Genomic DNA, 26,639 nt, shown 5'->3' with positions numbered 1-26,639 from the left:
AAAGTCTTTAGTCGAAGGTGGATCGAGCAGGTAGAAGAACAAACATGGAGGCGGCAGTGTTTATTCTGTCACTCGTCGACTGTTGTGCACTGATTTTTCTTTCCGTTTATTTTGTATCCTTTATCAGGGTTTTATTCACACCACTAGTAGTGGTTTTTAAAAGTCCGTGGTGCTTTTAAACCGAACGAAAGTTTGGCGCTAATTCCCTGATCCACATTGATGCTAAACTGTCAAGCTAGCCGGCTAGCAGTCTTACTCAAAAACACTTTCCTGAACGTTAGTAAGTTAAAATAAGTTTTCAAAGGACGGTTGAAGTAGTTTGTCTGTTACGTTGTCTTGTTTTATTTTAAGTTATAGCGATAGTCGCTTCTCTGGTCGATGTTTTACTGCTTCGCCAACGTTCTGACGAGACACAACTATTCCAGTTTTACTACAGCGTTTTTGTTTTTTTAATTCATCTTTAATATGTATGTTTGTTTTGTCTTTTTAATGACGTGTTACTTGGATTTCTTCCTGTGGTAAATCGTGTGCCCGCACCCACTCTGTGAGGTTGTTTCAACGAGGGAAGTTGGGCAACTGTGCTCTTAAAGACATTTGACAACAAGGATTTATAATAATTTATAATACAGTTGCTCACGACAACTAAGCTTTTCTCTCCGTCCAGAGTACTTTTTTTTTTTTTTAAACTGATCGTCCACAGAATTGTGTGATACTTTATATGTGAACTATCTATTTATTAGTGAAGATTCGCGAGTACAACGATGCAGTAAGAGTTAAAATACATCTGAGATCAACTCGTGATGGACAGATGAACAGATGTGGTCAGGAAGATTTTATACTAATGATGATGATGATGATGATGATACAGATGAACAGATGTGGTCAGGAAGATTCTATACTAATGATGATGATGATGATGATACAGATGAACAGATGTGGTCAGGAAGATTCTATACTAATGATGATGATGATGATACAGATGAACAGATGTGGTCAGGAAGATTCTATACTAATGATGATGATGATGATGATGATACAGATGAACAGATGTGGTCAGGAAGATTCTATACTAATGATGATGATGATGATGATACAGATGAACAGATGTGGTCAGGAAGATTCTATACCAATGATGATGATGATGATGATACAGATGAACAGATGTGGTCAGGAAGATTCTATACTAATGATGATGATGATGATGATGATACAGATGAACAGATGTGGTCAGGAAGATTCTATACTAATGATAATGATGATGATGATACAGATGAACAGATGTGGTCAGGAAGATTCTATACTAATGATGATGATGATGATGATGATGATGATACAGATGAACAGATGTGGTCAGGAAGATTCTATACTAATGATGATGATGATGATGATGATACAGATGAACAGATGTGGTCAGGAAGATTCTATACTAATGATGATGATGATGATGATGATACAGATGAACAGATGTGGTCAGGAAGATTCTATACTAATGATGATGATGATGATGATGATACAGATGAACAGATGTGGTCAGGAAGATTCTATACTAATGATGATGATGATGATGATGATACAGATGAACAGATGTGGTCAGGAAGATTCTATACTAATGATGATGATGATGATGATGATACAGATGAACAGATGTGGTCAGGAAGATTCTATACTAATGATGATGATGATGATGATGATACAGATGAACAGATGTGGTCAGGAAGACTCAGACTCTGAGTTTATTGAATTCATATTCTGGTCTTTGTTCAAAGTTTTTTGTTGTTTTTTTTAAAACACTGACTACTGGGAATGAACTATCCGAGTTCTAATTGTAAAATTAATAAAAGGAGGGACTTTAGAAATTGTGATCATGTCGTGTGAAATGGAAACAACGTGTTCTTTCTTAACACAGCGTTTTCTCAGATCATCACTCTTTCAGATCTAGAATGCGACTACATCAATGCCAGAGCCTGCTGCTCCAAGCTCAACAAAGTAAGTATGATCCACCGCACACACAATCAAATTGCAATTAAGGATGACAACATTTTACCATTGTGAAACACAAATGTGTATTCAAGTAGGATACATGCTTCAGAAGTCAAAGAATGACGTCTGTCTGTGATGTATTTGCAGTGGGTGATCCCGGAGATGCTCGCTCAGTGTCTCTCCACCCTGCTGATGTTGTGGTCCATGCACTGGTTCATCTTCCTGCTCAATCTGCCGGTTGCAGTTTGGAACATTTATAGGTAAATCTTTCCACCTGTGGGCTTCATGTTTGTTGCTGATCTTGCTTGTAGTAGTTAAACCAGTGCAGAGAGACTTGGAATAATGATGAAACAACAAAACACCTTTAGTTATGAACAGTATTCTACAGGTTTCTACAGGTTTCTTCACTGACGTTTGTAAATCTACGGTGTACGCAGGTATTCCAAGGTCCCGATCGGGAACATGGGTGTGTTTGACCCCACGGAAATCCACAACCGGGGCCAGCTCAAGTCCCACATGAAAGAGGCTATGATCAAACTAGGCTACCACCTGCTGTGCTTCTTCATCTACCTGTACAGGTAACATCCACAGTCCAGAAGTCTTAACCTCTGAACCTGTGCTGACCCACTTCTCTTCCCATGTGTTTTTTTTTTATTCAGCACCATTCTGGCTCTCATCAATGATTGAAGCCCGATCTCAACTCTGGGTTCTCACATCTGGGACTTTACTTTGCACACACATCCTTGATACAAGTCGTGATTCATTTTCTACTTAATGTGCCATTGTAAAAACAATCATGTTCTAAGACCTCTCGATCCACTGCAGTGACTGATCTTCAATCATTATGTCTGTCGGCATCTATAGGTGAGTTTCCACGAGTCTTCACGGTGGTGCTACATTACATTATGTTGTATTATAAAGACAAACACTGAATGCTCGACTTTACCATAGATGTGAAAAAAAACCACCACACTCCAAAGTCACCATATTTTTTAAAATAAAGCGTTTGCAATGAAGAACACTTGCTCTGCATGTGCAGTTGATGTCGACTCTTTCCAGGAAGTTGTAAACAATAACTTGCATTTCCTCTACTTACCAGCAGGGGCAGCATGTTGTCAAAGAGGTCCGGACCCACCATAGATGGGCCGACGACCTCCCTGGCTTCCAGGAATACATATACAGTGGTGGAGGTCATTCACCTTGACCCAGAAATCGCACATTTGTTTTCAGGCCTTTCGGGGGCATCTTAACCCTGAGATGACACAAGGGTCGAGGCTTGCAATGAATTGAGAAGCCATTTTGTAAAAGCTTAGTTCATAATGTACTAAAGTTGAGGAGAAGTGAACAAATGATCTGACAATCACTTGTTTTCTTTTCACAACAGTAGAGGAGAACAAATGATTCGATTTCTTGGGGTTTATATTGTTAAGAATCTGGCAGAATGATACACATCACGATATAGAAGCAACGATAAAATAGTAGGAACAAAGATATGCAAGTATATTGGTCGTAACAAAATTTCCCCCAAACATCGGCTTTAAAAGCTGCTGGAGTCCAGACACTGTATCCTCTCATCCTCAGTGATCACCTGGATATCATTGGATTTTATTGTTCCTTTTGCTGCCAAGGAAGTTTGCAACACAAATAAACAAACGCCATTAATACTTGCATGTTTATTTTAATTTAAAAAATAAAGTATGATTAGAAAGCCATAAAGAGTAATTTGTTTCATCCAATGAAGGTGAATGTAGTCACCAGAAGTTGTGATGAAGCAGTGTCTTGATTGTCAGTCAATAGTTGTTTTTCGACAAAGCCACCCATTTTTTTAACCAAAGGTGCCACCTTTAGGGCTCCAAGTTTGGAGACGGTTTCAGGATGACCAGCATCACTGGCTGAGATCTGCTGAATTGAAAGGTGTGGGTCCCAATAGCAGTTTGGTTCAGCTCAGGGGTGGACAAACTCAGTCCTCAAGGGCCGCAGTGGGTGCAGTGCTGTGTCTCAAATCGCATACTTGCGTACTCAAAGTTAGTATTATTAGTGCGTGAGTGCGTCTCAATTCTTAGTATGCGAAATTTAGTGCACCATGTACACTAAAACGCCCACAAAACTGAGTATGATTCGATGGACACTATCTACACTAAACGGAAGTTACGTCATATATATATATATATATTCATATACTTACAGGTGTATTTTCAGCAGCAGTATGAGGATAAACACGTCTTCGCTGCTGATACCAGCTTAAATATCTCGTGAATATTTCGATTCTCATATTTTTTCTTTATTTCTTCTTCCAAACTTGCAAAACGTGCTGCCAGCAGGTGGCGATAGTGTTCCTAAAGCTGGTTGAAACCATTGTTAAATAGTAGTAGAAGAAGAAGCTGTCGCATCATTTCCTGTTAGTGTGTAGCAGCAGAGTTTGATTTGAGACATACTATCTGTGGAGAATTAGTTACTAGTTAGTACGTACACTATCCTGATGCATACTAACTTATAGTATCCTAAGAAGTATGCGATTTGAGACACAGCATCAGTCCTCAACGGACGCAGTGGGTGCAGGTTTTTGTTCGAACCAATCAAAAGGACACCTTTTGACCAATCAGGTGTCTTAGCAGTTTAATCAGTTGATTGTTAGTCTGGTGTTGCTTGTTTTAGCTGAAACCTCATTGGTTAAACTGTACATGCTTGATCGGTTGGAACAAAAACCTGCAGCCACCCCGGCCCTTTGAGGAACGAGTTTGCCCACCCCTGTGCTGTGTCTCAAATCGCATACTTCTCTTAGTATGCTAGAAGTTAGTATGCATCAGTTTAGTGTACTTACTAACTAGTAACTAATCCTCCACAGATAGTATGTCCAAATCAAACTCTGCTGCTACACACTAACAGGAAATGACGCGACAGCTTCTTCTTCTACTACTATTTAACGATGTTTCAACCAGCTGTTTGAACGCTATCGCCACCTGCTGGCAGCACGTTTTGCAACTTTGGAAAAAGAAATAAAGAAAAAATAAGAGAATCGAAATATTCACGAGATATTTAAGCTGATATCAGCAGCGAAGACGTGTTTATCCTTCTACTGCTGCTGAAAATACACCTGTAAGTATATGAATATATATATATATATATATATATATATGACGTAACTTCCGTTTAAAACGTCACTAAGATGGAGCTGTTTAGTGTGTTTAGTGTCCATCGAACCATACTCAGTTTTGTGGGCGTGTTAGTACGCCAATTTAGTATGCATGGCGCACTAAATTTCGCATACTAAGAATTGAGACACACTAACGCACTAAAAATACTAACTTTTAGTACGCTAGTATGCGATTTGAGACACAGCACAGGTTTAGGTCCTCTTGGAATGAAAAAAAGAAAGAAAAGTGAACATACTTTAAGCCCCTGAATGCTTTATTTAAAATATGCATACATGACACACTTGTTCTACGGAACATTACAATCTTTTCATATAACATTTAAAAAGTAAAACAGTTTCTGGCTGAAACTACCAGCAAGCAAACAAGAGTTCCTAGTTTGGCTTCTCACAGCAAGAAGTAACAGAGAAGCTAAACCCGCCCCACAACCACCCCCCCCCGCCCTCCCAACAAAACCACCACATCCGTGAGAGGGTTTGACACGCGTGTGAAGGTCGACCCACTGATGTCTGCATATGCTGTGAAGGGAAAGATTAAGCTGGTGATGGCATCGTGACAATAACCAGGGGTCCTCACAGATACTTCTCTTGACATCGTCGAGTAAAAAAATATAGAAAAACCACCGTCGAAGACACCATCCAACATCGCCTCTCGCCGAACAATGATTAAAAACTGCATTCTCCGAAAAGAGCTGTGAAATCTTGACCCCGCTCTGGTTTGGTTATACACATATTCTGTCCGTCACACTCGTTTAACTTCTTGCACGTCAGTGTAATAAGAAACTCTTGGTTTCTCTATGAGAGCAAAATATACAAGTCAGCAACAACATCTACGTGAAAGTATCAGAAGTAACGTTACATTGAAAAAAACAACTGTCACAAACTCTTTAGTTTATTTTTCTGCCACTTACTTACCCAGGTTCACTCCAGACGTGTGGTGCGAGGCCACAGTTGTACAGCGTCCTAGAGTGGAAGCATCTGGACCTGGACCATGTCCTGCTGGTGTCTTTACCTCTTATGGGAAATATAGAAGTAAATCTGCTCTTCAGGACTGAACCATCGCTTCTTGTGTTTTTGCGTCAGTGCCAGATTTCAACGACATTCTGAGCTCTGTTACAAATGGTGTCAAAAGGACCTTGAGATGGTGAAGTATAGATAGAACTCATGAGGTCTCCTTCAGGAAATTGTTGAAATATAAGGATAAGGACAAGATTCTAGCGCAGGCGATAAGTCGGACCGATCATAGTGAAGGACAACATCAGCAGGACGCCTGGCTCTGGAATATTGAGACAATAAAGAGCTCAAGAGAAGTTATTTCTCTCAGCACCTGATCAGGACACGTGCAGATGATCGTCTCAAACGACTTTGGAAAGGTTTCCCAGACTGAGGCGTCACAGTCCCAACTTTAAACTGAGCTCTTAGATACAAGTATTCAACTGCAAACTGGGAACTTCTTGTCCCCAAAAAAAACATTGATTTCTATGACAAAGTAACGATTGGCTGATGAACGAGTTTTGTCTTTTTTTGAAATTCTAATGTTTGAATGAACGTTTATACATCCCTCTTCATGAAATGTATAAGAATTATTTAAGATCTAAATGGTATTTCTTCATCCCCGTCACGTTAAGTTCTTCGCGACCAAAACCCCTCATGAAGGGATCCATTGAAAGCTCCAGTAAATGGTCCAAGTCCAGATGCTTCTTCTCTCAGGAGCAGGAAGAACGAAGATCCCGTGGAACCGTCGCCTCGCGTCACACGTCCGGAATTTCCTTCTCACTCTCTGAACACTTGCGTCCGGGACGATGGAGAGAGAGAGAGAGAGAGTGAGGAAACTAAGAGTTAAATAATCCAGTGGAGGCGAGAGAGCGGAAACGCTCTCGTAACCGAGGAGTAAATGGACGTGTGCGAAGGAAAGATGTCGACCAGAGTGAAGAGAAAGAGATAAATCAATACTCAAGGCAAAGAAGGAATCTGTTCACACACGCCAGAGAGTGTTCAGGGAGCAGGAGACGAACACCGGATGGAGAACATTGAGAACAGAAGCAGCATGCTCGTCAAATACTAGTGTGTCGGCGTCAGAGAAACAGAAGTCAAAGGAACACCCGGGTCTTCAGGTGGGCAGAGGATCCCGTCTACAGCCAACAAAAAAAAACACTTGGGGATGTGCGAGGGAGGAACAGGAGCACAAGTGTCGCGGCAGGTCGCCGAGCTCAATAACTTATGTCGCTCACAATAAATAAGAGGAGGTGGTCCTGGATGAAGAGTCCGAGCCCCTGGAGGACCACCAGCCGCGTCGTCCCTGCTTCGGGGAAGCAGTCGTCCAACCGTTACCTTCAACTCCAGGATTCATCCATTCAAGTGTCTACAGAGTCTGAGCCGCAGTGGTCCATCAGCTGTCCATGCTGCAGCATACTGTCACGAGAGGGCAAAGGTCAGTCACACATGGACACTTCCTGCAGGCGGAACATCAACATCACTGCCCTCCTGCTGTAACCATTAACAATGTCTTTTTTTTATACTTCTCTGCATGTGTTAAAATTCACAATATATTCATTTAAAGTTTCTAAATAACCACTAAAATAAAATAAACATTGCGTTTATAAATTAATATTTAAATTTCCTGGGGGCCACATTTATACAGTGACTGGTGTAAGGGGCCGTTAAGCAACAAAGAGGAGAAATAAGTCTCCAATAAATCAAATATTACAATCAATCTTAATATCCTCAAACTTTTATATTGTAAATATGATATTTATATTCATGTAGACCTTTTTAAGGAGCAATTAAGACTTACAAGAAATATAAATCTGAGATCAAAGTCCTAAAATTAAAACCCAAGAGTAATATTAAGAGAATGGAAATTAATAATAGAACAAAATACAAAATCATATTTTTGAATGGATAACCAATTCAAACATGTGAATAACAAATTACACTTGAATTATTCTAAAAAAAAAAAAAAGCATTAGCTTATTCATTCATTTATTTTTATATTCTACATGTCCCTTACCTTACGAGGGCCACATAAATACAGTCAAAGTGCCACATGTGGGGCCGAGTGATTGTATGGGGCCCACCAGGTGGTTGGGATATAAATAAATCCACAGTAGACGTTTTGGGACACGCTATGGGATAGATATTAACAATGGCAACGATTCTATACAGAAATCTCATTAGAAAAAGAATATAATCATTTTATATATATATATAGACAAACATCATTGCATTCAAACTATAGTATATAGTAAGTAAGTAAGTATAGTATATAGGGGATATGCAGCCATAATGGGGACGGAATGACAGAACTTTTTTCAAAGCAGAAATGTCTCCAAATAATAAATAAATAATAAATAGTTGATGGATTCATTCATAATGTTATGGGTAAAAAAAAAAAAGCAGCATGACAACAAAGGATAGGGCTAAACTGGACAGCATTATTAAGAAGGCCGGTTACGTCCTAGGGCGCCCCCTGGATCCTGTGGAGGAAGTGTCTGGGAGGAGGATACAGAGCAAGCTGGCCTCCATTGGGAAGAACTTGTCTCACCCTCTCCAGCACACACTGAGGGCATTGAGGAGCTCCATCAATGATAGGATGCTTCATCCCAGGTGTGTGAGGGAGAGGTACCGCAGGTCCTTCCTCCCTGCTGCCATCAGACTCCACAACAAGAACACACCAAGATAAATATTTAACTGCACCTTTTCTTCTTGTTATTTTTCTTCTTGTTATTTTTGTAAATATGAAAGTGTATATAATATAGGGCAGATTTTTATTCTATTCTATTTAGATCTTTCTTTTCATTTTATTATTCTATTTCTGGGTGTCTTTTATTTTAGGTATTGCGCTTGCTGTTGTTTAAACTGAATTTCCCCTCGCGGGACAAATAAAGGATTTCTGATTCTGAAACAACTGAATTGAGTCAATTCAATTTTCCATGGCCTTTGGCGCCCTCGTGTGGAAGTCTTGTCTAAACTATGACATGCTGCGTCACCTGGCGATTCTATACAGATTTTAGTGGGTTTTTAAGAGAAAAAAGAACCGTTTAAAACCAATCGTTCACTCACATCTACACCTCCCAAAATAGCCGCAGAAGCACCAGCCCACAAGTCAACACACACTCCTGCAGCCGACACACTCACTCACACACTGACTCACTTCAACACACAACATGTAGAGGAGGAAGAACAGGAGGCGTCACTCTGATCCACTTAAGTTTGAACCGCCGTCTAAAACCATAATCTCTTAATAAGGAAACAAAATAGAGCTGCTATGATGAGTCGTGTTATGATGAAGACTGAAGATAAACTAAAGGGTAATTACTACATTTTTCATCTATGCTTATTAAAGTTTTGCTCAAAATCCGCTGATTTCTATGTGAGCCTGTTTTCACTTTAGTGGCGCCTTAATATCTCTGTTCCAGCGACACACAGGAGCAACAGAGATCCTTGTGTGGAAACATTTCACTGACGTGAAGCGAGAGCAGCCATGTCAGATCTACAGCACGACGTTGACACTTTGGTCTGAAGGAAACACGTTTGATTCAACTTCTAATGAAGAGTCTAAAGTAGTTTGTTATTCAGCTCGTGAGCCGTGAACGTCAACAATGATGATTCTAGCGTTTGCTGCGATGTTATTATGACATTAACTTGTTAAAAGTGTTTTTCCAACTTCATCATTTGTTATATTCTCTCATCATTTAAACACATGCAGCTTCATGTTCTTCTGGACGACGAAATTAATCAATTATCTTTAGCAGATGAGAATCATGGTGACTGATCAGTATCAGGCTTCCGTCCTCAGCACTACCGTATTTTCCGGACTATAGGTGGCAGTTTTTTTCCTAGTTTGTCCGGGGGTGAGACTTATACTCTGGAGCGACTTATGTGTGAAATTATTACCACATTATTAGCGGTATATCATTTCACATGTTATTTTCACACTAAACCACCAGAGGGCGCTCTAGGCCTGTGTTGATCATTTCCACGTAGAAGAGGAAGCATCTTCTACCTCCGGAGTTAGTTAGTTGTTTAAAAGTGACACGAGGATGAAGAGTTATTTGGAGTTACACGGATGGTTTGGTAAACTTGTTAGTTATTTATGCTATAGTTCTCTGAATAACTCTTCATATGTTATGTTAACATACCAGGTTCTCACTTCATGTAACGTAACGTACAATTATTCTGTTGTTGCCTCTAGTTTTATTTTAAATTGTCTTTCAAGATCACATGTCTGTTCTTGGTGTTGGATTTTATCAAATAAATTTCCCCCAAAAATGCGACTTATACTCCAGTGAGACTTATACATGTTTTTTACTTTTTTATTATGCATTTTATGGCTGGAGCGACTAGAGCTCCGGAGCCACTTATAGTCCGGAAAATACGGTATTATGAGATCAGGAAGTGAAGTGCAGTGTCTGTTTTCTACTATGTTTTTAACTTCAGAACATATTAAAACCCTCTTTCATATTAATAGTTTATTTTAATTCAAATTTTTTTCCATTAAAAGCCGACTTAGTTATCGTATCAGACCGTAAACATTTAAGGGTCGATCGCTGGAATAAGAGGCTGAATTTCAAATATTAACCGATTATGACTAATGTGAAAAAACAACCAGTGACAGATTGATTATCTAAAGAATAGTTTTCGGAAGTATGCAAAGAAAGAACATTTCCCCGGAGCCTCTCCTACCGTTAATCCCGTCCACCTCTTGTACGTCCAGGAAGGGGGCGGGGCCCCAGATCCGGACGGTGCCGTCGTCCGAGGCGCTGGCCAGGAGGCTCGGCACCGCCGGGTTCCAGCTCACACAGTTGACGGTGCGGGTGTGTCCGGTCAGCTCGGCGATGGGCAGCTCGCTGCGTCTGTGCCAGATGTAAACTTTGTGGTCTGAGGAGACAGACGTGTGAGCGACGCACGATGATGACATCACACACGTCACGTCAAGACTCGCCTTCGCTGCCGCTGGCGATGAAGTCTTCGTTGTGTCCGCCGAAGCAGGAGTGGATGGTGTAGAAGCCCTGTGTCACCCCCTGGTACTTCCTCAGCAGGACCCGGTCCTGCAGGTCCCACAGGTGGACGCCCTGGAAACAGTAGTTACGGCACCGGCCTCTGGGGGGCAGCACACCTCACCTCGCTCACCTGAGTGGCCACGTTGAGAAGAGCTAACCTTCCGTTCTTTGAGACGGTGAAAGACATGATGGGATGGTCCTCCTGCACACTGGAGAAGAATCACGTGTACAAGTGTGTAGTTGAATATCAAGGCTGAGTCATTAAGAGAAACATTATTTAACTGCTATCAAACTACTTTTGATGTTATAGGCATGTCATGGAGTACTACACTTAGTTTCTTTAAACTAAATACTTTGAAGCTGAACAAAAACAATAGTTTAAATCATTGAAATGTGCAAGAGAGAGAGAGAGAGAGAGAGAGAGAGAGCGAGAGAGAGAGAGAGAGAAATAGAGAGAGAGGGAAATAGAGAGAGAGGGAAATAGAGAGAGAAAAAAAGAGAGATGGATGGATGGATGGATGGATGGATGGACGCATAGATGGATGGATGGATGGATGGACGCATAGATGGATGGATGGATGGACGCATAGATGGATGGATGGATGGACGCATAGATGGATGGATGGATGGACGCATGGATGGATGGACGCATAGATGGACGCATAGATGGATGGATGGATGGACGCATAGATGGATGGATGGATGGACGCATAGATGGATGGATGGATGGACGCATAGATGGATGGATGGATGGACGCATAGATGGATGGATGGATGGATGCATGGATGGATGGACGCATAGATGGATGGATGGATGGACGCATAGATGGATGGATGGATGGACGCATAGATGGATGGATGGATGGACGCATAGATGGATGGATGGATGGATGGATGGACGCATAGATGGATGGATGGATGGACGCATAGATGGATGGATGGATGGACGCATAGATGGATGGATGGATGGACGCATGGATGGATGGACGCATAGATGGACGCATAGATGGACGCATGGATGGACGCATGGATGGACGGACGGACGGACGGACGGACGGATGGATGGATGCATAGATGGATGCATAGATGGATGCATAGATGGATGGATGCATAGATGGATGCATAGATGGATCTATGCATAGATGGATGCATAGATGGATGGATGCATAGATGGATGGATGCATAGATGGATGGATGCATAGATGGATGGATGCATAGATGGATGGATGCATAGATGGATGGATGGATGGACACATAGATGTATGCATGGATGGATGGATGCATAGATGGATGGATGGATGGATGGATGGATGGATGGATGGATGCATAGATGGATGCATAGATGGATGCATAGATGGATGCATAGATGGATGCATAGATGGATGCATAGATGGATGCATAGATGGATGGATGGATGGATGGATGGATGGATGGATGGATGGATGGATGGATGGATGGATGGATGCATAGATGGATGCATAGATGGATGCATAGATGGATGCATAGATGGATGCATAGATGGATGCATAGATGGATGCATAGATGGATGGATGGATGGATGGATGGATGGATGCATAGATGGATGGATGCATAGATGGATGGATGCATAGATGGATGGATGCATAGATGGATGGATGCATAGATGGATGGATGGATGGATGATGGATGGATAGATGGATGGATGCATAGATGGATGGATGGATGGATGATGGATGGATAGATGGATGGATAGATGGATGGATGCATAGATGGATGGATGGATGGATGATGGATGGATAGATGGATGGATTCAATTAAGCTTTTTGATTTCTAGATCTAAAATAAATGGTCAATTCTGACAATAAATCAGTGACATAAGAATATCTTTCTGTTTAATTCTTACATGTTTCTGTCCGTCAGGTCCTCGAAGTTGTATCCTCGTATGCGCTGGTGTGTGTCTGATGCCAGGACAGTCCTGCCGTCGTTTAAACACCACAAACACTGCACTCGCACACCTTCCCAGGAGTCCAGCAGGTTCCCGTCCAAGTCCTGCGAGAACAGATGTCATTACAGTGCAGATCGCTAGTATCTGAGAAAGAAATGAATACACTTCAGTATAGAGATACTTGTTTCACGATAACAGCACTGTTTAGACATTTTTAAAAAAAAGAGTATATATATGCATTTTTTGTTTGGCTATCAGATCACATTTTACTTGTATTAATAATAAAAAATTAAATTAATGTTGGTTAATAGTTCAATAAAGTGTGTATTAAATTAAATAATTGTCATTTGATTTACAAATAACATAAAAAATATTCCCTGCGTTTGTTCATTTTTGAGGTGCTATCAAATCCCCAATGATCCCAGCGACGACTGAGGACGAGAGAATACATGACAAGAGTGTCAGGCGGTCTGTAAATGATGAAACGACAGAGTCAAGTGCTTCCCATTCTGTGATTTCACTACCGATCACATACTAGAGCGAGCTTGCGTTCATTTAACCAATGAATTAAACTACAGACCCACGTGTGGCCCAGAGTGTGTGTTTGCTGCAGTAATTATGCAACAAATTTAGCGTAAACTTGAGAAAAAGCGTATTTTCCGGACTACAAGTGGCTCCGGAGTTCAAGTCGCTCCAGCCATAAAATGCATAATAAAGAAGGAAAAAACATATATAAGTCGCACTGGAGTATAAGTCGCATTTTTGGGGGAAATTGATTTGATAAAATCCAACACCAAGAACAGACATGTGATCTTGAAAGACAATTTAAAATAAAACTAGAGGCAACAACAGAATAATTACGTTACATGAAGTGAGAACCTGGTATGTTAACATAACATATGAAGAGTTATTCAGAGAACTATAGCATAAATAACTAACAAGTTTACCAAACCATCCGTGTAACTCCAAATAACTCTTCATCCTCGTGTCACTTTTAAACAACTAACTAACTCCGGAGGTAGAAGATGCTTCCTCTTCTACGTGGAAATGATCAACACAGGCCTAGAGCGCCCTCTGGTGGTTTAGTGTGAAAATAACATGTGAAATGATATAATAATGTGTTAATAATTTCACACATAAGTCGCTCCAGAGTATAATCTCACCCCCGGACAAACTAGGAAAAAAACTGCGACTTATAGTCCGGAAAATACGGTATATGAATGATCAAAACCTTTCGTGTGTCATTTTAAATATATCAAAAAGGTATTTTTCAGCACAGTGTTGCGTGTATGGAGGGGATGGACTGCCAAGGTCTTTTTTTTTTTTCTTCCTTCATAGCTGGAGCAGTTAATCAAACATAAGCCTGTCATTAAAACACTGTCTCTGACTTCAATGGCTGCGTCACCTGCCGACAGTTTGTCAAATAAGACTCAGCTTGACAACACTTTGAGTGACATAAGTGGTCTGTGGGAGAAAACGTTGACTTGGAATTCACATGATTAAAAGGAACAAAAAAAAAAATTAAGGTTGTGCTTCTGCATCGCAAGTTTGTTTCCACATATTCGTGTGGGCCGCCTGCACGGCTCAGAGAGTGTAGGCACTGAAGGCACCGACCGAAGATACTCACACACTGGTAGAACTGGCCTCTCTGTCCACCCGTGATGAAGCGCTTGCCGTCTGGATTCCAGGCCACACTGGTCAGGCTATCCTCATGAGACTGACTCATCTTTGTTCTCAGCTCCCCCGTCTGCACACAACAGAGCACAGAGGAGTGAACGCACAACTCAACAATCACCGCATCAGTGGGACTCACAACAACCAAAGATGTCATCGCTCTGACTGGGAACCACAGAGACGACAGCGTGGAAAAACTACTTTAACTGACCGAGTTGAATAATTCTACCATTAAATAAAGACCACTAGTGTATTTATAGTAAGTAAGTAAGTAAGTAAGTCATTTGTATTTGTATAGTGCTTTTCCAGACCAGGGTCACAAAGCACTTAAACAATCAAAACAATATTCAACAAAGTATATACTTTAAAGGTCAAGATAACACTGAGAACAACACAGGAGTTCCAGAAAATCAAGGAAAAGCCTGAACAAATAAAAACGTCTTAAGATGTTTCTTGAAGGAGTCAGTAGATCATCAAACACAGATGTTTCTTGAAGGAGTCAGTAGATCATCAAACACAGATGTTTCTTGAAGGAGTCAGTAGATCATCAAACACAGATGTTTCTTGAAGGAGTCAGTAGATCATCAAACACAGATGTTTCTTGAAGGAGTCAGTAGATCATCAAACACAGATATGTTTCTTGAAGGAGTCAGTAGATCATCAAACACAGATGTTTCTTGAAGGAGTCAGTAGATCATCAAACACAGATGTTTCTTGAAGGAGTCAGTAGATCATCAAACACAGATGTTTCTTGAAGGAGTCAGTAGATCATCAAACACAGATGTTTCTTGAAGGAGTCAGTAGATCATCAAACACAGATGTTTCTTGAAGGAGTCAGTAGATCATCAAACACAGATGTTTCTTGAAGGAGTCAGTAGATCATCAAACACAGATGTTTCTTGAAGGAGTCAGTAGATCATCAAACACAGATGTTTCTTGAAGGAGTCAGTAGATCATCAAACACAGATGTTTCTTGAAGGAGTCAGTAGATCATCAAACACAGATGTTTCTTGAAGGAGTCAGTAGATCATCAAACACAGATGTTTCTTGAAGGAGTCAGTAGATCATCAAACACAGATGTTTCTTGAAGGAGTCAGTAGATCATCAAACACAGATGTTTCTTGAAGGAGTCAGTAGATCATCAAACACAGATGTTTCTTGAAGGAGTCAGTAGATCATCAAACACAGATGTTTCTTGAAGGAGTCAGTAGATCATCAAACACAGATGTTTCTTGAAGGAGTCAGTAGATCATCAAACACAGATGTTTCTTGAAGGAGTCAGTAGATCATCAAACACAGATGTTTCTTGAAGGAGTCAGTAGATCATCAAACACAGAGATCGTTCCAAAGCTTAGAAGAGATCCATCCTTTCACTGGACAGTGTGAGGATAAGAACGTCCCTCGTACACAATGACACACTTTCGATGATACTTTAAGGTGACGTGTGATGCATGAAAGATGTTGAAAATCCCTCTCGCTTCCAGGAGCTCATCAGCTCACCTTCACAACCGTCATGACATTAGAAGACAATAAAGTCCTACGTGTCCATGGATACCGTATCTTCATATCTCATCGGTTTTTGTTGTAGTACGTGTTGTACGGGTGAGGCGGACACTCTTGTTTACCTCCACCCTGATACCTTCTCAGTTCACTGGACTAAGCTTTTAAACTATATAAATGTGCGTTAGAAGACATTTATAACCACAGATTCCTGTACCTGCACGTTCCACAGCCACAGCTCGGAGCAGTCGTCCGGGCCGCACGCGATGAGAAAAGTGTCATCAGGGCTCCAGGCCAGGTAAGAAACCCCATAAGCGTGACCCTCCAGGGTCTTCCACAACTTCAACTGCCGTGTTTCCTGCCCGTCGACAAACAGAAAATATAAACACCTTCAATTTATGAAATATTATCTTCATAAACAAGTGTTTACACACGAGATCTTTAGGTTAACAGACATTATTATTTGTAAACATAATTATATATTGTTTGAAACCTCTTTATGTGCACGGTGCATAAAAAAAGCAACAACTTTATTAATAATTGATCAATAAATGTAATCTATCTACAACAACAATCATAAAAATAAGGGAAGGTGTTGCATCTCCTCACGATCACACACTCTTTAGAAACTCTTTAGTACCGTGTCCACATGCCAGATGATGACAGTGGTGTCCTTCGACCCCGTCGCCAGTTTGGTGCCATCGTTGGAGAACTTGCAGAACCAAACCTCGTTGCAGTGTTCGGTGAGGATCTGCTGCGTGTAACAAGGGAACTGTTTCCTAAAGATCGTAAACACACACACATAGATCGTGGTCACAACACACACTTGTTTGTAAAAGTGGTCAAAATGCAAGAGATTCTGCAGACTCTGTTGAGAAGGTAAGTAAGTAAGTAAGTAATTTTTATTTGTATAGCGCTTTTCCAGACCAGGGTCACAAAGCGCTTAAACAATCAAAACAATATTCAATAAAGTATATATTTTAAAGATCAAGATAACACTGAGAACACAACAGGAGTTCCAGAAAATCAAGGAAAAACGTCTTGAGATGTTTCTTGAAGGAGTCAGTAGATCCATCAAGAGCAAAGAGAGAGAAGATCGTTCCAAAGCTTAGGAGCAACAGTCTGGAAGGATTTCTCTCCTCTGGTCCTGAACCGTGTTCAGGAACCATCAGTAGATTCTGATCCACAGACCTCAGAGCCCGAGCTGGGGTGTAAGGCTGGATCAGATCACTGATGGAAGGTCTGACCATGAATAGATCTGAAAGTAAGAACCAGAATTTTAAAGTTGATCCTGAAAGAAACTGGAAGCCAGTGAAGAGTTTTAAGGATCGGAGAAATGTGAGTTCTTCTACTAGAGCGGGTCAGAATTCTCGCTGCAGAGTTTTATATTAACTGCAGGCGAGACACATCCTTCTTGTTAAGACATGAAAATAAACTGTTACAATAGTCTAAATGAGACACAAACGCATGGATTACAAGCTGCAGATTATGTTGTGACAACATTTTCCTAAGTTTAGAGATAAGTTTAGAGATTTTTCAGGTGCGATCTGCACCGTAACACATGACATACACAGAGAACCGAACAAGTGTGTACAGCGTGTGTTCATGAAGTACCGGCTACAAGTGTGGTCCAGCAGCAGGGACACGGAGTCCAGTCCATTATCCAGTTTGGTGTTGTGGTAGAGGCAGCGCTCCCTCTGCAGCTCCACCGCCTGCTTCAGCAGAGTCTGCAGGCGGCGAGGAGGAAGCATCACGGACGGAGGGAGATATGCTGCTCGCACAAAAACAGACACACAAACGCACACCTCTTAGATTGTCACATGGATCCGTCACAGAGTGTGTCAGTAAGTCGCTCACTCTGGAGTTTGTCCAGCAGTTTGGTCCGAGACGCTGCGCCTTTGCCTTCCCATTCTGCTTTGGCTCGCAGGTCCTCGGCGTGACTGCACATGAGATACCTACACACACACACACACACACACACTCCGTCCGTCAGTGTACAGACGTTCAACTTTCCAAACATTTCCGACGGGAACCGACCCGCTGAGGATGTGGATGCGCTCCGTGTTGTACTTCAGAGGAGTGAGCTCCGCTCGCAGGACCTGCAACGCTTCCAGAACCTTTCCGTCCTCCAAGTACTCCAAGTACTTCTGCTGCAGCAGGAAGAACTTCATACGCTACAGTGCGACACAAAACCACCAGGGTGAGTCAGGTGTTCGGTTTCATGACTGGAATAATTCATACAAAATGAATGGAGTTTTGGTTATGATCAACAAAACTAACATTCATCTCAAATGTTCTTTAAACATAAATATAAAACACAATAAAACATTTATAGGCCTATCTCTAATCTCGTCTTTAAGATTCTTGAGATCGTCGCTAGAACGCCGTTCGATTGTCCAAGGATAACAATCCTGGGATCCATGGTAAATGTTTCACAACAACACAGAGGCTGCTCTGGTGAAAGTTATCAATGAAATTTTCGGCCTCTGATCAGGGCTGTATTTCGGTACTTTCGTGACCTCAGCGCTGCATTTGAGGCTGTTGTATGGAAGTATATGAGTGCCATCAGGATATTGAATGGTTGAATTTATTTCAATTATTTAATATTTGTTATATTTTAATTTCAATTATTCAATATTAGTTATACTTTAATTTCAATTATTCAATATTTAAGTCATAGCCTTTTATACTCAATATATTAAAAAAAAACCTGAAGCCTTTTAAATTCAATATAAAAAAAATACGAAGCCTTTTAAATTCAATACAAAAAATTCGAAGCCTTTTAAATTAAAAAAAAATTCGAAGCCTTTTAAATTCAATATAAAAAAATTCGAAGCCTTTAAAATTCAATATAAAAAAATGCAAAGCCTTTTAAATTTAATATAAAAAAATGCAAAGCCTTTTAAATTCAATACAAAAAAATTCGAAGCCTTTTAAATTCAATACAAAAAAATTCGAAGCCTTTTAAATTCAATACAAAAAAATCGAAGCCTTTTAGATTCAATACAAAAAAATTCGAAGCCTTTTAGATTCAATATAAAAAAAATTCGAAGCCTTTTAAATTCAATACAAAAAAATTCGAAGCCTTTTAGATTCAATATAAAAAAAATACGAAGCCTTTTAAATTCAATACAAAAAAATTCGAAGCCTTTTAAATTCAATATAAAAAAATTCGAAGCCTTTAAAATTCAATATAAAAAAATGCAAAGCCTTTTAAATTCAATATAAAAAAAATGCAAAGCCTTTTAAATTCAATATAAAAAAATGCAAAGCCTTTTAAATTCAATATAAAAAAATGCAAAGCCTTTTAAATTCAATATAAAAAAAATTCGAAGCCTTTTAAATTCAATATAAAAAAAATTCGAAGCCTTTTAAATTCAATATAAAAAAATGCAAAGCCTTTTAATTTCAATATAAAAAAAATGCAAAGCCTTTTAAATTCAATATAAAAAAAATGCAAAGCCTTTTAAATTCAATATAAAAAAATGCAAAGCCTTTTAAATTCAATATAAAAAAAATGCAAAGCCTTTTAAATTCAATATAAAAAAAATTCGAAGCCTTTTAAATTCAATATAAAAAAAATGCAAAGCCTTTTAAATTCAATATAAAAAAATGCAAAGCCTTTTAAATTCAATATAAAAAAATGCAAAGACTTTTAAATTCAATATAAAAAAAATTCGAAGCCTTTTAAATTCAATATAAAAAAATGCAAAGCCTTTTAAATTCAATATAAAAAAAATGCAAAGCCTTTTAAATTCAATATAAAAAAAATTCGAAGCCTTTTAAATTCAATACAAAAAAATTCGAAGCCTTTTAAATTCAATATAAAAAAAATTCGAAGCCTTTTAAATTCAATATAAAAAAAATTCGAAGCCTTGTAAATTCAATATAAAAAAATGCAAAGCCTTTTAATTTCAATATAAAAAAATGCAAAGCCTTTTAAATTCAATATAAAAAAATGCAAAGCCTTTTAAATTTAATATAAAAAAAATGCAAAGCCTTTTAAATTCAATATAAAAAAAATGCAAAGCATTTTAAATTCAATATAAAAAAATGCAAAGCCTTTTAAATTCAATATAAAAAAAATGCAAAGCCTTTTAAATTCAATATAAAAAAAATGCAAAGCCTTTTAAATTCAATATAAAAAAAATGCAAAGCCTTTTAAATTCAGATTAACAGCCACCAGACAAAACCAAACGAGTACCGAGTTACTTAATCATACTTGCATAAAGGATCAGGTGATGTCATCACTGCCGCATCAGTTTAGATATTCTCATGACAAAGTGTCAACTTTGTTTTAACATCTGGAGTTTAAACATCTTACACTACATCTCACGATCAATCAGATCTGATGTCAAAGGATTTAAGCAGGAACGATGTTTTACTCCGATGGTCTCATCCTTCTCTATAACAGCGTCTGTTAGAATCCTGACCACAACATGTTTGGCTCAGTGAGTTAAGGTGCTGTCTCGTCTTCTGGAGTCGCAGGTTCGAAACCTGCTCTTAAACTTTTGTCACATATCATGTGAGACTGACTCTGTTTATAACGTTTGTTCTGTGAAAAAAAATGCAATTTCTTCTAAATAAATGCCAATGATTTATCCTCTGTGATCAGAAAAAGGTAAAAAAAACCCCATCAATTTAGGCAGTAATAACAGTTTATAATCGTTCTTTTAAAATATATAATATATATAATATTGTTAAATATGAAGGAAGTTAAAAACACCATCTTGTACTTGCTTCTCTGCACAAGTGTTTAGGCCACCGAACAGAGATGCGAGCCCTTTAAACATATCTGAAGAGTGAAGACTTGTGGACTTCATGTCAATAATTGCTAGCAAACATCCATCAAGAGCATAAATCTCCGGTGAAAATAGAAAACACAATAACTCACCACTATTGCACTCGGTGAATGCATCAAGGCCTTCAGTTCATTCAGATCACTCTCAGCCTGAGAAGAGAAAAGGATAAGAATTCAGGAAGGCCATCACGGAATAACATCCATTGGATTTAAAGGATTTTTATATAAATCACAACACATTACAAATAGAAGCACCTTATCCCAGTCGCCCTCCAGCACATGGTTGCGAAACTTGGTGGCTGAAGGGTGCTCCAGTCGGCAGCCGGACTCTTGCATCAACAGATCCACGGTGTGACTTCAACACAAAGCAGAGCAACAATCGATTATCAACTGACCCAGGATTGCACTGGAGCACATGCACTGCAGCTGATCAGCTGATCAGCTGATGGGAAGAGACGAGATTAACACACGGTAGTAACTTTGGTTTACGATCTCACTCCAACAACATGTCTATTGTATATACCAATAATGACAATAATAACAATAGTTTCAAGTGAACCATCATGACGTGTGTTATTAAATAAAAGTGTATTTAGCTGTTCCTGAAAAAAAACACACTTTCTGTTATTAAAACCAAACATATAATTACATATCCAAATGTTTTTAAAGTCAAGTTTCCTCGTGGGAAACAACATGTCTATTGTATATACCAATAATGACAATAATAACAATATTTTCAAGTGAACCATTATGACACGTGTGTTATTAAATAAAAGTGTATTTTGCTGTTCCTGAAAAAAAACACACTTTCTGTTATTAAAACCAAACATATAATTACATATCCAAATGTTATTAAAGTCAAGTTTCCTCGTGGGAAACAACAACAACATGTCTATTGTATATACCAATAATGAGAATAATAATATTTCAAGTGAACCATCATGACGTGTGTTATTAAATAAAAGTGTATTTTGCTGTCCCTGAAAAAACACACTTTCTGCTATTAAAACCAAACATATAATTACATATCCAAATGTTATTAAAGTCAAGTTTCCTCGTGGGAAACAACATGTCTATTGTATATACCAATAATGACAATAATAATATTTTCAAGTGAACCATCATGACATGTGTGTTATTAAATAAAGTGTCAAGTGTAATTTGCAGTTCCTGAAAAACACACTTTCTGTTATTAAAACCAAACATATAATTACGTATCCAAATGTTATTAAAGTCAAGTTTCCTCGTGGGAGTGATTTTGCACTTGATTCAACTAAGAACAAAACATAAGACAATGGTAATAGGAGGTTATAAAATGCTATATTAATGGTCACATCCCAGTATTTGAAATATTTCTTTAAAGCTGGCTCAACCAGACGTTATAAAAAAGTTAAACAACTTTGACTTTAATACATCATATTTGCCAACACCAGTAAGTATTGGGGTCCACCTGAGGGAGGACTAGAGGACATGATAAAAAGATGTAGGCTCAGTGTCTGCACATGTAGACAATAAGCCTCGATTAAGCTGCTGAGCTCGACTACTGCTGCTGTACAGTATTATGTAATGTCTCCTTCATTACACTGGGTGGCGCAATAACCGTTCCCCAATTTTTATTCAACTTTTCCCCTCATTAACATGTGCAAAGTTTACTTCTAAAACTACACTCGTATTACTAGTTAGAGAAGCGTGTTGCCTTTTTCTCTGTTGAGTTTGCATATATATGGTTTAAATAAATTAAAATGATCTTGTACTTATTATTCTAAACACCTTAATAGATCGAGTTACATTTTTAAACATAGGACCTATTACTTGATAACAGCTCCTCAATGATGCCATTAATTGAACTTGCAAGTTTTTGGACAGTTTTGCTTGAATGTATCTTTAGATGTTCCAAAAAATGCTCATTAATGTTGAGACCATTGAGAATCGAGGCCATTACACGGGTTTCTATCCTTGTGTCACAGCATGTGATGCTTCATGGACGACCATTAAACCGCTTTTGTTCTGTGAAAAGAACTGTTATGGAGTCACTCAGAAACTCCACATATATTTCAGTCATTTTCACACGGTGGACCCGAGGTCTTACCAGGGGTCCTGTTTGAAGACCTCCAGAAGAACAAACGACACCCATTAGTTGAATAGAAGAAAAATTAATCATATTTATGTTGCCTTTTTTTATCGTCTTACCTCAACAAATCATTGATTTTCTTTCCATCTAATAAAGATTTTACCTTCACTATGAAATGTCACAAACTACACCATCATTGAGGTATAACCCAAAATATCTATGTCCTCCTCAACTTCTACTAAACATCAGATCATCTCCCAAATCTTTAGGAGTTTGTTGTCGCTTCTTAGCTTGACAACGTATTCAGTCGTCTCGTGACCGTCTCTACACTTGATTGAACTCCTGTTGTGTTATCAGTTTTATCTTGATCTTTAAAGTATATACTTTATTGAGTATTGTTTTGATTGTTTAAGCGCTTTGTGACCCTGGTCTGGAAAAGCGCTATATAAATACAAATTACTTACTTACTTACACACACTATTGTTTCCACTGTCTGTTAAGTTATTATTACCATCAAATGACATACATATATATGTCATATACATGTATATATTATACGTATATACAAAATACCTATCAAAACACAACACACGTTTGGTTGATCGTGTGTTGTGTTTGGATACAAACTAATATAATATAGTTAAGTAAGTAAGTAAGTGTAATTTTTATTTATATAGCGCTTTTCCAGACCAGGGTCAGAAAGCGCTTAAACATTCAAAACAATATTCAATAAAGTATATACTTTAAAGGTCAAGATAAAACTGATAACACAACAGGAGTTCCAGAAAATCAAGGAAAAGCCTGAACAAATAAAAACGTCTTAAGCCTCTGAACTTTGTTACAAATGATTTAAAAGGGATAGTTTGGCAAACACACTTGACAACCGTCGTGTTTTCCAAAACGGTTGGAGGCCATAATTGTTCCTGAAAGAAGAAGAATAAAGTAAGATTATGAACAAAAATCACAATCATGACGTCAGGCTGAGGTCAAACAGTGACCCCGGGGTGAGAGTCTCGCTGGGTGAAGGTGTTTGTTCTCCTCTCAGAACAAAAGATTGTTGACATAACCTAGACTCCTGGTGGACAAACATCTACTGAGCCAGTGTCGATCAAATCGACTGTGAGATACACTAATAATGCTCGTCACTGGGGGGGGAGAAGGTCAGAGGTCATGACTCACTCGAGCCCCAGGTCGTGGAGGTGTTGACCGATGAGCCGGATCACGTCCTCCTCGCACTGGGACAGCCTCTTCTTCTTCTTGCCGTCCGTCGGCACCGACACCCCGTTGTTGTTGCTGCCGTTGTTGACCGACACCAGCCCGTTGGAGTGAGCGGTTCCGCTCGAGGACGACTCGCCGTTCTGGGCTCCGTGACGACACGACAGCTCCGACTCCTGGCCGGTTCCGTTCGCCTGCATGTTGTTTGTTTATTTATCTCCCCCAGCTGGTCCTCGGGTGTCGACAGGGGACAGAAGACGAGCCGCGCTCCAGCCGCCGCCGAACAGGGCCCACTGACCCAGATGCAGCACCGAACTCCCCTGGTTCGGCCGAGTCTTGTTTGTTCCGTCGCGACGCGACGAGGACGGGCTTGTTTTTCGACGAGGACGTCGAGCGCAAGCGCGGTCGCTGTTACTGTACGGAACCCATCTCGTCGGATCCGTTGATCGGCACCGATGTCAGGTTCCGTGTCGGTGTCGTCGGTACAGTTCGGTTCTGGCTTGTTATTGTTGCTCTCAGGCAGCTGCAGCCCTGATATGGACTTACGTGCTGACGTCAGCGGAAATTCCTTCACGTCTCCGTGCGACGCGCCGACGTCACCGTTAGAGGCCGCTGTAGAGTCGTGTGCGACAATATCTATCCTGTATATCAGTGTTTTTTTTAACCACTGTGAACTTGAGAGATCGTCAGGTGTGCCTTATAAGTCAACAGAAATTATTTATCTGCAAATCATCCTTTTTGAATCATTTGTAACAAAGTTCAGCTTTACTATATTATATTAGTTTGTATCAAAACACAACACACAGATTGGTTGTTGTAAGTAATTTCTATTTGTACAGCGCTTTTCCAGACCAGGGTCACAAAGCGCTTAAACAATCAAAACAATATTCAATAAAGTATATACTTTAAAGATCAAGATAAAACTGATAACACAACAGGAGTTCCAGAAAATCAAGGAAAAGCCTGAACAAATAAAAACGTCTTAAGATGTTTCTTGAAGGAGTCAGTAGATCATCAAACACAGATGTTTCTTGAAGGAGTCAGTAGATCATCAAACACAGATGTTTCTTGAAGGAGTCAGTAGATCATCAAACACAGGTGTTTCTTGAAGGAGTCAGTAGATCATCAAACACAGATGTTTCTTGAAGGAGTCAGTAGATCATCAAACACAGGTGTTTCTTGAAGGAGTCAGTAGATCATCAAACACAGATGTTTCTTGAAGGAGTCAGTAGATCATCAAACACAGATGTTTCTTGAAGGAGTCAGTAGATCATCAAACACAGATGTTTCTTGAAGGAGTCAGTAGATCATCAAACACAGATGTTTCTTGAAGGAGTCAGTAGATCATCAAACACAGGTGTTTCTTGAAGGAGTCAGTAGATCATCAAACACACAGATGTTTCTTGAAGGAGTCAGTAGATCATCAAACACACAGATGCTTCTTGAAGGAGTCAGTAGATCATCAAACACATATGTTTCTTGAAGGAGTCAGTAGATCATCAAACACACAGATGTTTCTTGAAGGAGTCAGTAGATCATCAAACACAGATGTTTCTTGAAGGAGTCAGTCGATCATCAAACACATATGTTTCTTGAAGGAGTCAGTAGATCATCAAACACACAGATGTTTCTTGAAGGAGTCAGTAGATCATCAAACACAGATGTTTCTTGAAGGAGTCAGTAGATCATCAAACACAGATGTTTCTTGAAGGAGTCAGTAGATCATCAAACACAGATGTTTCTTGAAGGAGTCAGTAGATCATCAAACACATATGTTTCTTGAAGGAGTCAGTAGATCATCAAACACACATGTTTCTTGAAGGAGTCAGTAGATCATCAAACACAGATGTTTCTTGAAGGAGTCAGTAGATCATCAAACACACAGATGTTTCTTGAAGGAGTCAGTAGATCATCAAACACAGATGTTTCTTGAAGGAGTCAGTCGATCATCAAACACATATGTTTCTTGAAGGAGTCAGTAGATCATCAAACACAGATGTTTCTTGAAGGAGTCAGTAGATCATCAAACACAGATGTTTCTTGAAGGAGTCAGTCGATCATCAAACACATATGTTTCTTGAAGGAGTCAGTAGATCATCAAACACAGATGTTTCTTGAAGGAGTCAGTAGATCATCAAACACAGATGTTTCTTGAAGGAGTCAGTAGATCATCAAACACAGATGTTTCTTGAAGGAGTCAGTCGATCATCAAACACATATGTTTCTTGAAGGAGTCAGTAGATCATCAAACACAGATGTTTCTTGAAGGAGTCAGTAGATCATCAAACACAGATGTTTCTTGAAGGAGTCAGTAGATCATC

General features: G+C 39.3%; 2 protein-coding genes across 2 annotated transcripts; one reads left to right on the top strand and one right to left on the bottom strand.

Moving 5' to 3' along the window:
* Nucleotides 1–3,001, top strand: cnih4 (cornichon family member 4). The gene is made up of 5 exons (XM_087806518.1): nucleotides 1–113; nucleotides 1,918–1,986; nucleotides 2,128–2,240; nucleotides 2,418–2,558; nucleotides 2,640–3,001. Exons 1-5 carry the CDS (start codon nucleotides 45–47, stop codon nucleotides 2,665–2,667), a joined length of 420 nt encoding a protein of 139 aa, XP_087662644.1. The 5' UTR covers nucleotides 1–44; the 3' UTR covers nucleotides 2,668–3,001.
* Nucleotides 3,002–5,370: 2,369 nt separating this feature from the next.
* wdr26a (WD repeat domain 26a) lies at nucleotides 5,371–24,875 on the bottom strand. The gene is made up of 14 exons (XM_087806502.1): nucleotides 24,283–24,875; nucleotides 21,288–21,387; nucleotides 21,126–21,182; nucleotides 18,269–18,405; nucleotides 18,089–18,186; nucleotides 17,846–18,002; nucleotides 16,872–17,010; nucleotides 16,449–16,589; nucleotides 14,685–14,804; nucleotides 13,016–13,161; nucleotides 11,264–11,342; nucleotides 11,076–11,205; nucleotides 10,817–11,011; nucleotides 5,371–7,543 (listed from the first exon to the last, which is right to left on the bottom strand). Exons 1-14 carry the CDS (start codon nucleotides 24,516–24,518, stop codon nucleotides 7,521–7,523), a joined length of 1,758 nt encoding a protein of 585 aa, XP_087662628.1. The 5' UTR covers nucleotides 24,519–24,875; the 3' UTR covers nucleotides 5,371–7,520.
* Nucleotides 24,876–26,639: the final 1,764 nt, after the last annotated feature.

The sequence above is a fragment of the Callionymus lyra genome, chromosome 13 (assembly GCF_982586985.1).
Source record: "Callionymus lyra chromosome 13, fCalLyr1.hap1.1, whole genome shotgun sequence".
Classification (NCBI taxonomy): domain Eukaryota; kingdom Metazoa; phylum Chordata; class Actinopteri; order Syngnathiformes; family Callionymidae; genus Callionymus; species Callionymus lyra.
Note: the sequence above shows the minus strand (reverse complement) of the source record. Positions and strands in the feature narration are given on the sequence as shown.

Excerpts from the sequence above, each read along its gene's own strand:
- cnih4 (XM_087806518.1), top strand. The coding sequence starts at position 45 with ATGGAGGCGGCAGTGTTTATTCTGTCACTCGTCGACTGTTGTGCACTG. Across the intron at positions 1,987-2,127 it reads GCTGCTCCAAGCTCAACAAA|TGGGTGATCCCGGAGATGCT; the intron begins GTAAGTATGATC and ends ATGTATTTGCAG. Across the intron at positions 2,241-2,417 it reads GCAGTTTGGAACATTTATAG|GTATTCCAAGGTCCCGATCG; the intron begins GTAAATCTTTCC and ends CGGTGTACGCAG.
- wdr26a (XM_087806502.1), bottom strand. The coding sequence starts at position 24,518 with ATGCAGGCGAACGGAACCGGCCAGGAGTCGGAGCTGTCGTGTCGTCAC. Across the intron at positions 18,406-21,125 it reads ATTCACCGAGTGCAATAGTG|CGTATGAAGTTCTTCCTGCT; the intron begins GTGAGTTATTGT and ends GTCGCACTGTAG. Across the intron at positions 18,003-18,088 it reads ACTGCTGGACAAACTCCAGA|CATATCTCCCTCCGTCCGTG; the intron begins GTGAGCGACTTA and ends TTGTGCGAGCAG.